The sequence below is a fragment of the Delphinapterus leucas genome, chromosome 3 (assembly GCF_059928025.1).
Source record: "Delphinapterus leucas isolate spDelLeu-1000000601 "Yukka" chromosome 3, BTC_Dleu_Yukka2, whole genome shotgun sequence".
Lineage (NCBI taxonomy): Eukaryota > Metazoa > Chordata > Mammalia > Artiodactyla > Monodontidae > Delphinapterus > Delphinapterus leucas.
Genome location: NC_143131.1, coordinates 114,239,593 through 114,250,393, shown reverse-complemented (window position 1 = coordinate 114,250,393; position 10,801 = coordinate 114,239,593). Strand labels below are relative to the sequence as shown.

General features: G+C 53.2%; 1 protein-coding gene across 1 annotated transcript; it reads left to right on the top strand.

The window, feature by feature from the left end:
• Positions 1-2,050: 2,050 nt before the first annotated feature.
• On the top strand, positions 2,051-10,594 carry CXCL14 (C-X-C motif chemokine ligand 14). The gene is made up of 4 exons (XM_022588858.2): positions 2,051-2,315; positions 2,490-2,595; positions 6,357-6,470; positions 9,029-10,594. Exons 1-4 carry the CDS (start codon positions 2,252-2,254, stop codon positions 9,042-9,044), a joined length of 300 nt encoding a protein of 99 aa, XP_022444566.1. The 5' UTR covers positions 2,051-2,251; the 3' UTR covers positions 9,045-10,594.
• The last annotated feature ends 207 nt before the right edge of the window (positions 10,595-10,801 follow it).

Below are 10,801 nucleotides of genomic sequence, written 5' to 3'. Positions count from 1 at the left end.
ACACCCAAGGCAGTCTGACTCTAGACACCAAGCTCTTAGCCATTATACTATATGGCCTCAAACAATATCATTAAAAGAGATATTGTAGAAGCACAACCAGTCACATGGAACAGTGCTGTTGATATAGCGATAGGTAAAACAAGCCAGTTATTAAACAGGACATGCATGCTGATCCCATTCATGCACTTGCATGTAAACAAAGACAGAAGGGTTTGCAAAGATAACACTGTAGCATCTTGGTGTAGATTGCTGAGTGGGTGGAATTGTGTGTGTATTTTTTATATTTTCTTCTGCTGTGTTTTCTGTAACAAACATGCTAATTTTGTATTAAGAAAAAATAATTTTAAACTTTAAAAAGTTAACGTAAAAGCCAAAATCACTCCCTTGCACTTACCCTCTGCATAAACCCAAGTGTCCATCTGTTGGCCTTGCTTTAAGTATAGTTACAACTGCTTGCACAGGACTCAGGACATGGCCTGAAGCCAATTCACGGGCTCTGCTGGCTCTTCACGGCTCAGCTTCCCCTCAAGGCAGCCAAGGCTCTCCAAGTAGGAAGGGACAGCAGAGATTCTTCCCACTCTAACCCTCAGCTGCCTGCCATCCCATCACCCCAGGGTCCTCTCTGGCACTTGAGCTCCCAGGGGGCCGCTGGGCTGACAGCACAGAGTTGTGTGAACTGGCAGAACCTGGCAGCTTCTGCCCTGGCTCCAGGTCTGGTCTGGAAGCCAAGCCCAGGGACCCTCGGAGTCTGACACACTCCACCTCCTGTTGCTGGGTCTTTCAAGGAAGTGCTTCACCAAAAGGGCACACATGCCTGAAGGAAGTCAAATGGCCCAGGGACAGGAGCCCCAGTTCTGCAGCCACACGACCAGGGCCCCTCCTGGCCCAGTCACCTGCGTCCTGGCTATGTGATCTTGGGAAAGTTATTTCTTCTCTCTGAGCCTGTTCCAGTGCCCATCAAGTAAAGAAATTAAAATACCAACTTGGAAAGGGACTTGTAAAAAACTAAACATATATATATCATATATAATAGATATATATAAAATAATGATGCCAATAAGTAATATTTCCAGGGCACCAACAGCTAGTCAGGCACTCAAACACTTTCTAGGTATGATCTTATGGAATTCTCACAGCAGCACTGTGACTACTCACACTTCATGGATGACGAAACCAAGGTGTAGAGCAGCTAAGCCACTTGCACTGGTAAATAGTGGAGCAGGAATTTCTATCACCATGCCTGGGCCCACACCGCCACAACACACATCCTGGCACAATGTCTAGAACATGGACTTCATCCAGATGGTTACCACTGTCACGTCTCCCTGCCCAGCCACTGCCTAACTCTGGAGAATGATGTGACAGTGAAGAGAGCCACCCACCTGGTTCTCCCCACCCCCCACAGGCCCACAGACTTTTGGAAGCCTTCCTTCCAGATTAGCCAAAGCTCCACACACACACACTCTTTGAGCCAGCTCCAGGGACCACAGGCCATGGCTTTGCTGCTGCACATCCTGCGGCGACCACCCTCCAAACCTGGCCTTGTGCTCTGGCCACCAGTGCTGCTGGCCCAACAGGGACAGCTCACGCTCTAGGAGTCAGGCCTGCTGGCACTCAAACCTGGCACCTGCCCCAAAACCCTTTCAAGTCTCCTCGAGAATCTGGGCCTCGGGCCTGGGTCTCCCAGCGGCTCACAACAGCAGGCCAGAGGGAACCACGAGAATCATAAAAGCAGTGCCCTTAAGCAGCCTCGCCACCGTCAAGTGGCGCCCGAGCACTGGCTCTGGCTCTGTGTGCGTGCTGGAGCCTGGGTGTGCAAGTGTATGAAGGAGAGCGTGTGTGAGAGCGAGAGGATAGCGGATGTGAGCCTGAATGTGCAAGTGCACGCGTGGCTCTGAGTGTGCGCTGCTGCGATCGCGGTCCGGGGCGGGCGGCGGGCGGGGAAGGTCTCCGCCCCCCCCCCCCCAACCGCGTTGAGAAATCTCAGTGAGTCACCGAGCGGTTCTGCATATTAATGAGCTCGGAGCGGATTTAAAAGAGGCCTGGGCGGGCGGAGGGAGACTGTGGAGACAGCCCGGAGCCGAGCGCAGAACGCTGCGGGGCGCCACAGCCGCGAGGCTCCCACCGACGGGCGCAGCAGGAGCGAGTGGAGCCGGGAGGCGCGCTCCGGGTAGAAAGAGCCAAGCCCGGCGCCCGGACGCGCGGGCGCCCTCCCCGAGCCCCTGCTCCCGCGCCGCGCCCCTCGGCCAGCATGAGGGTCCTGACGGCAGCGCTGCTCCTGCTGCTCCTGGCGCTGTGCGCCGCGCGCGTGGACGGTGAGTGCCTGGGAGGTCACTTGGCGCCAGCCCGGCCCGTCCTGGGGAACCCCCAACGCCAACTGCTAAGCTCCCCGGGATCCCTGGGGTTCTGGGTGGGCACCGAGGGTGGTCAATGAGTTGCGAAGGAGACCCCTCGCGCAACTGAGCAGCCCCCCGCGCGCTCTCTCGCAGGGTCCAAATGCAAGTGCTCCCGGAAGGGACCCAAGATCCGCTACAGCGACGTGAAGAAGCTGGAAATGAAGCCAAAGTACCCGCACTGCGAGGAGAAAATGGTTATGTGAGTTCTCGCTCTTCGCCGCGAGCGTGTGCGCTCAGCTCTTAACCGGGTGCTGCGGCGCAGCTTGGGGCTGGGTCCGGCTAACAAGCCTTTCTCTCAGCCTTTGTCAAGGCCTTGGCGGAGCCTTTGTAATTGCCTAGCGAGTCCTTAGGACGCTGGCACAGCAGTGTGGAAGAGAGTTTGAAAAGAGGGTCACGGTACTGTGCTCCGGAAACAGCCTCTCCGAGGAGTTCACCCTTGCTAGGATTCAAATGGGTAGCCTAGGGGTTGCACTGCCCCCCCTTTCTAGGGTGATGAAGGGTTAAATGGCTTCCGTGTGCCAACTTAGAACACCCAGATTGAAATCACTCAGAATACACCCAGAACTATTAAACTGGAACCCAAACTGTGAGGCGTGCTGCCTTACTGTTACTGGAGAGAGAATTAAAGCAAACATTGTCTGACGTCCTCAGAACCTCCTTTCAGGGCCTTTTTCTGATCGGGGACCGTGGCCATCTGGTTTTTGGCTTCTAGCGATTGCATTTTGAGAACGATCCTCACTCTTCCAACACCAGCTGGACTCCTGTGGGTTCCTGAGCAGTCTTGTGGAAAGGGCTCTGTTGGAGTTAACGTGCCATGAGGGTGAAGCCCTGCTTGGTGGGGATGTGGGGAATATTTTAAAAAGTGGGGCAGAGCGAGAGAACACTGCGTTTCCTTTGCTCCCCTGCCTTCCCAATTAACCACTTGAGGCCAGCACCACTGTTTCCCCATCAATACGCTCTTGGCCAGGAAGGGAGCCCTTGGCAAAGCAGCTACCAAATATCTGCCACGGACCATTGGCCCCTCTTCCCCTCCCCCAGAAACAGGACACACTTTATTCTCAGTCTGGGCAAGTGCCTTCCATTCACTGGCCCCGCTGGCCCAAAGGCCTCCACACAGTGTCTGCAAAGGCAGCTCCCACCGCCCCCCGCTCCACTGCCACCTGGGGTCTGCGCAGTCAGGCTGAAGTTAGGGAAGTTCAGAAAATCACTGGGCCTGAGCTAAACCCCTCTGCCTTCCTTCCTGGGCACCTCAATTAGCCTCCTGTCCCTGCCCCTTTGCCCTGCCCCTTACCTTGCAGACCCAGGTCCAGAGAAACTGCTAGAAAATCCTTTTGGGTGGGAGCTAGAGGTCACACAGCTGAGGGAGGAGCTACAAGCCCCTCAGGGTTCTCAGCTCTCTTGGGGTGAAAATGACAGGGACGTTAACTTTGCACTCCTCTCAGTGCTGAAAAATGCCCCACACACCAAGCTGAGCTGTTGAGTCCTTGCAGGAAAGGAGGAGCAGGGTATGAGGTGCAGTGGCATCTCAAAAGGACAGAACCCTCAGTAAACAGGCTTGCCCTTTTTCGTGGCTATACTTTTCAGAATAGAGAGAAAACTGACAGCCAGGCAAGTGCATGAGAAGGCTTTATGTAGCCTTGTGAAAACTTGCAGGGGTCTCATGAGACCCGCACACAGTCACCCTCTTCTAAACCTCCACCCCATACACAGGACCCTACCTCCCTCCCTGAAGGGCTGGAGGTCTTCTCCCCTCTCAAGCTCCTAAGACTCTCCAGATCACATGAGGGACCAGTGCTTTTTTCCCAAAGCTGGTTTTTAGCCCCAAAGCTGAACTAAAGGAAGTTTTCCAGTTCACCCTGAGTCACCTGGAAATCTCTGATGAGGCTTGGGACGCAGCTTGCTTTGCAAGTGGGAGTCCTTGCACTCAGAAGGATCCAGTAGAGCCAAGATTCTAGAAGGGGCGATTTGTTTCATATACCCCGAGTTATTGCTGAAACCCTCGGTATCCCAGAAACACTGAGGACAGGCACACAGGACCCAGAATTTCTGCACAATTGCTGGGGGCAGAAATCCTCACGTCTTCACCCCACAACCAAGTTTCAAAGTCCCCGTGTTATGACTGAGCATTTGAGCACCGTGGTGGGAGGGCTGAGCGTCCTCCCCTGCTGTCCCAACCTTCAGGATTTGGGATCCTCAGCCTGTACGCTGACCTTACGGAGGAGGGGATTTTTATCTGGCTTGGCTACAGCCTTTTATTCCAAGTGCAAAGGCAGCACTGTAGGCAGAGAGCAAAGCATGGGCTAAATTCCTGCAGAGCGACTAGGTACTATGGGGGAGGGGACCTGGACTCTACTCTGAAGCCCGGCCCCATGCTTGAGACCTAGCAGAAGGGACCCAAGGAGCCACAGGTCTCATAGAGAGGGCCAGCGAAGGCAGAGCCCAGTCACCTGGCGTTACCACAAGACCTGTCCCTGCCCTGGGAGGCTCAGGCCATGGTGAAGGCCCTGAAAACTCAGAGCACAGGGGAGCGAAGAGAACAGGTTGCCCAGAAATATTCTGCCCCCATTCAGGTAGCAAGATTCGATTTCCTCTCCCCATCAACTGGGAGACTCAGAGTTCATGGCGACCCTGCTCCTTTCCAGACCTTGGCCCAGGCATCCTGACACTTCACTGTTAGGAGCCTATGGGGTGCTGGCTGACCTCTGTCCCTCCCTCCCCACTCTTCCCATCCCAACCTCCAACCACCCCTTTATGCCCCCTCAGCCCACAGCCCAGCAGCCAGTCCACCACCGTACCTCGCTCCTGCGTGTCACCTCCCAAGGAGTGACATCTTCACCTCTCACCTTCCAGTTTTCCATGTTCGCTAGGTTGACCCTCATTTTTGAACACCATCATTCCTCCCCCACCCAGAAGCTTCCTCTGAACTCCTGCCACCCTGGCCCAGCCCTGGCTGAGAAGGGCATAGCAGTTCTGGGCAGCAGCCTCTCCCTTCCTCCTCCCTCCCAGGCTGGACCTCACACACTAAGGCTTCTTCTTGGCCATCCCATCTTCCACGACAATTGCTAATAACAGTAACTATTCATTGTGCTAGGCACTTTGCATAGATTATATCTTTAATCATCCTAGTAACCCTAAGAGGTAGGTCCTATTATTATACCCATTTTACGGATGGGCAAACTAGGTTCAGAGAGGCTACCCAAGGTCCCACAGACAGACCTGGGATTCAAACCCAGGCCCTACGCTCTGTATAAAGCCACCTGCTTCTCTACCACATGGCTAGACCTCCAATGGTGTTGGAACACTGGCTGATAGAGACTTGAAGGGCAGTCTTATTTTCCTGCCTAAGGGTGAGGTAACTGGGACTTCATGCTCAGGAATCAAAATGGGCTTCAAGGCCAACAAGACTTAGCTTCAGGGTCAACAAATGCCCAGCCCCAGAACAATCTGCAGAGGGTCAGGGGAACTAGGGTTTGAAAGATCAGACAGAGACCACGGCACATCCAAGCCCTGCCATGGAGCTCCTCACATCCAAGGATGAGGTCTTGGCATGCATACTTCGCTGGCATGAGCTCTCTCCACCTCTCAATCCCAGGTTCAGAGGAGCTGGAAGAGTCCCCTGACCTTCGTTCCCCAAGGGAGCCATCAGTGCTGTGGGCAACACCCTGCATGGGGTAGGCTTGGGGGTGGGGGACTGTCCCAGACTTTGAGGGCTCCAGGGGGAAAAGTGAGAGCCCATCACTCTGCACAGGGTTAGACCCAAACGTGGAGTCAGGTTAAGGGGACAACCAGAACCTTCCAAAGAGCCAGGGAGCGAGCATACGGGTAGGCTTCCTTGAAAGGAGGGCGGAGGCCACAGTCTCTCAATGCTCTGATTGGGACAGACCAGGGCCACCCACAGGCCACACTGAGGGGCTGTCATTCAGGCTTCTCAACCCTCCATCCCATCCTGTTCCATTTCAGCATCACCACCAAGAGTGTGTCCAGGTACCGGGGTCAGGAGCACTGCCTGCACCCCAAGCTGCAGAGCACCAAGCGGTTCATCAAGTGGTACAACGCCTGGAATGAGAAGCGCAGGTATGCCCCACTGCCCCTCACCTTCCTTCCCACCACCCTACCAGATCCAGAGTCTAGACCCCTTCTAGGTCATCTAGCCCCATCTAAGGCATGAACACCCACTACAGTTGCCACAGTAAGCAGATACCCAGACATGGCTTACATACTCCCAGGGATGAGGAACTCACCACTTAACTTACTGCTACACTTATTGCTCTCTTGGACAGTTGTAAGCATCGAAAATTGATCCTTTTGCGAACTAAAATTTGTCTCATTCTAACTTTTATGAAGTTAGGGTAGTCCTAATTCCTCTCCTTATTTAAGTAACTTAAGTTTTCTGACCCCCAATTTCCCTCTGTCAAATGGCTGGGTGAATGCCCAGCATGGCTCTCTCTCTCCGTGATTTGTGTGGCTTGGTGAAACACAGCTGCTTAAGTGACTGGGTTTATTAACTATAAAACTGTGGGTACAACCATAAGATGATGACGACAACTCCTTGCCAACAACATAGTCTCCCCTCAGGGTGCCCCATGCCCCCTGCTGCCCAGAAGCCTGATAAACTCCTTCCTGTACAGGTGCAGGGAGGGACTTTGGGTTTGACCCTCTAAAATCAGAACCGCTCTTACCCTCAGGGGGCAGCAGTGGCCAGATGACCAGAGTCCTGAACTAAACCCCTAACCCCAACCTGGTCTGGGCTGTTCTCCCATTATCAGAAAATGGCTTCCCATCTCTGATCTCCTGGGGTCCCATGTCTGGCCTCAGAGGGGGAGGCAAGTTCCTGGCTCCCCTATGCTACATAAAGGTGAGCCTGTCCTAGAGCAGACCCACTCCTCACACACTCAGAGCCTGTTTACACCTGAATCTGCAGAGCATGACCAGGGAAGCGTGCACATACACGTACACACGCACACAGGTGAGCTCCTCAGGAGCTGGTGACTGCACCTCATCCCGCAGAGGGGAGAACAGAGGCTAAGTTGGGGGGAGTGACTTGTCTGGGAGCACAAGTCAGGAAGCTAGGTCTCCTGGCATCACCTTCCCCTCCCTCCAGCGGGTACCCAGGCCACCCTCCCATCACCCCTCCTCCCCACCACCCCCAGCACTTCCCTAAGCTCAGCCCATGACCAGCTCTCCCACAGCTGACACTTGGGCCCAACCCCAGTACCTGAGCCTTTTGTGCCGCCTCCAAAACTGCCTCATCCACAATTGCTTGAAATAGAAAGTGATGAGAGCAAGAGATTATTTTCCATAAATCTACTGGAAATGAAGTAGACCTCTTTCTGGTCAGGGCAGGCAGCTCACATGACAAACACGGGACACCTCCTGTCCAGTCACCCTCCGGGCCCTGCATCATCAAAAGTAGAATGAGGCTGACTGCAGGGCCGGTTCACAGAGGCGCGGGCAAGTCTTCGTCAGGTTGCTGGGAGATCCAGCCTTTGTCCCGACCCCTCCACCTGGGGCCACAGCTTTGATGAAAAGGAGGCAAGCCTGGGTCCATGCAGCCCCGCTCTTTTTGTTCCTGCAAAATCCATAGATGAGAGCGGTAAGGGCACCTCTGCTACCAGGCCTCCCATCACTTCCTTACAAAATGAGTTCATCCCTCCTTCTTGGAATGCTGAGGTGTCCTGGGAGAGGATGTGGGCATTCCCTTGTCCTCCTCGCCTCCCCTCCCTCTGTACAGGTTGAAAATGTCTTTGTGGAGATAAAGGAACCATCTTGAAGTCCTCTTTGCAGAGACAGAGAGAGGGAGAGAATGCTGAATCTAGAGTAGAGACAACAGAAGGCAGCGGCCGGCCCAGGCTGTGGGGCGAGACTAGAGGGCTTCCAGGAGCTCAGAGCCAGAGCTTCCGGCTGCCACCAGAAGCAGCAGCAGCAGGCACTTGACTTCGGTGCATAATTAGTCAGAAATCAGGAACGAGGCGGAAGGAGCAGGGGACGACCTGGATGTGACGTGTGGTCCCACGGCAGCCATGCGGCAGAAGGGAGGGGATTTAAGTATCTAAACAGAGATGGTTGTGGAGGTGAGGGGGAAGTCAGCTTGTGAGCGCTCACAGGCCTGGTAACTACTAGAGGAAGTAACCTTGAGTCACAGGCCTCTGTGGCAGCCCCAGCCCCACTAACCGCCCTTCAGTCTTCAGGCAGCGGCTTCTGGAACTGGCATTTTTTTTCCTGGAGAACATGTATTCTTGGGCTAAATATAAAGAAAGACACAAGCCTAAATGGAGGGAAGGGATGCCTCTGCCCCTCCCCCCATCCACGCCATCATTGACATTCAGTGTTCGTTGGGCAGACTTTCAGTCTCTTGTTTCTGAGTTTCCTCATATACCAAGAAGGTTTGCTTCCTAGAGCTTTGAGGATAAAAAGAAACTGCAGAGGTGGAGGCTGTGTAGAAAGGACAGAGCCAGGTTCAGGTGAGCTTTTACGCCCATGTGCTGGCCTCCTCTGAAGTGTCCCCTGCTTCTCCTCGCCCCTGTGTTCCTGGGAGAGGCACTCCCCAGGCCAGGTGCAGAGAAGCTCAGACACCGGCCTGTGCGTTTCCTGCCTCGTCCTGAGCCACTGAAATGGGTGTTTTCTCTTCCCAGGGTCTACGAAGAATAGGGTGAAAAACCCCTGACGGGAAAGCTTCACACCGGTTGGGACACAAGCAAAGGGCTTTGCAGATTAAAAAAACAAACCCTTTCTTTCTCACAGGCATAAGACACAAATTAAATATTGTTACAAAGCACTTTTTACCGGGGGTCAGTTTTTACATTTTATAGCTGTGTGCAAAAAGGCTTCCAGATGTGAGACCCTTCTCTCTTGTGTTCCAGATTTCGTCACAAGCTGCTTTTTACCGAAGAGGGGAGAAACTCATGCCTTTCCTTTATTAAAAAAAAAAAAAATGCTTTTTTGTATCTGTCCAGACATCACTATACATCTGAGCTTTATAAGCACCTAGGAGGAACAGGGAACTTGTTTGAGACATTTCATAGCAGCGTTGCCCCCTTCCTAGCGCGGGAAGCTTCCGCTCAGAGGTCCTGGCACCTCGGCACAGCTGCCACAAGCTCTCCTGGGCTCATGGTCGGTCACAGCCTCAGGGGGACTCAGCAGCGGTCCCAATGGCCCCAATTGTCAGGCAAGCAGGAGCAGATCTCTCTGCATCTGTTCTTTGAGGAACTCAAGTTTGGCTGCCACAGAAATGTGCTTCATCCCCGGGGTTAATTTTTACACATTCTAGGAAACATTTCCAAGATCCTGGGATGGCGAGGCAAATAAATGGTCCTTAAGGAAGGTCCTTAAGGAATGGCCCTTGGGTCTTCTCTCCAACCTGAGTGTTTGTGAAAGTTTCACTGCTTCAAAACCACGTGGAGTTACTGATGGTGTAGCGAAAATCTTAGGAGAAAATTTTAAAATATACAAATACATGTACAATATACAGATACACATGCTGTTGATGAGGGAAAACCTTCAAAGCATGTTTCTTTTCCTCATGACAATGGAACATGCAGTACTAAAGCAATCTGTGATTCCCCACATAATTCTTCAGTGTTAAACAGTGCAGTCCTCCTTCGGTGCAGCCCTCTTTAAGATGACCACACGCCTTTCCCTTTGTAAATACACTCTTAGGAAGGCCCCCTCTACACATGTCCCTTCAGTATGTGCCGTGTTGCATATCGTGTCGTATGCTATGTAAATGTCAGAAACCGTTAGCATTGCATGCAGGTTTGATATTCTTTCTAAGACAAAAAGAAAAGTAATAAAACATATTTGAAATGTACCAAAATTTTAGAGTACTGACTTTTTTCCTACTTAATTAAGCCAGGATGACAACCAAATGTTTACCACATCCTGAATAAACAGGGACAGGTGCACTGGGGAGGAAAACTTGTGTTTCCTGATACCTGTCAACACCGTCACCTCTATAGAAAGTCCTGAAGACAGAAAGCCAGGCTTCGAGGCTGATGCTTCCTTCCCTGCCTGGCTCCCACACCTGGGGCACGTTCATCAGAACAGCCAGGCCGGCGCATATAGGACCACAGGGTCACGCTGCCATCCCCATTTAGGGAAGGCAGTAGATGCGGGACCTGTCAAGACCCCTGGGGTCCAGGGCCCCAGGATTCTAGTGGGGCTCAGGCAAGGGCAGGAAGTGCCCACCTACAGGGCTCCGCAGCCAGGCTGTGTGGGAGCCACAGCCAAGGCGACACTGAAGGTCCACTTCTCCTGCAGGATGGAGATGAGTGCACACACCTCATGGCGCTTCTGGGGACTGAAGGAGGCAATCCATGTAAAGCGCTCAGGACACCAGGGCGTGGCGAGCACTCGGTAGATGTGAGCTCCTTCAATATCCACAAGACCAAGCCACTTTGCACTCTGCA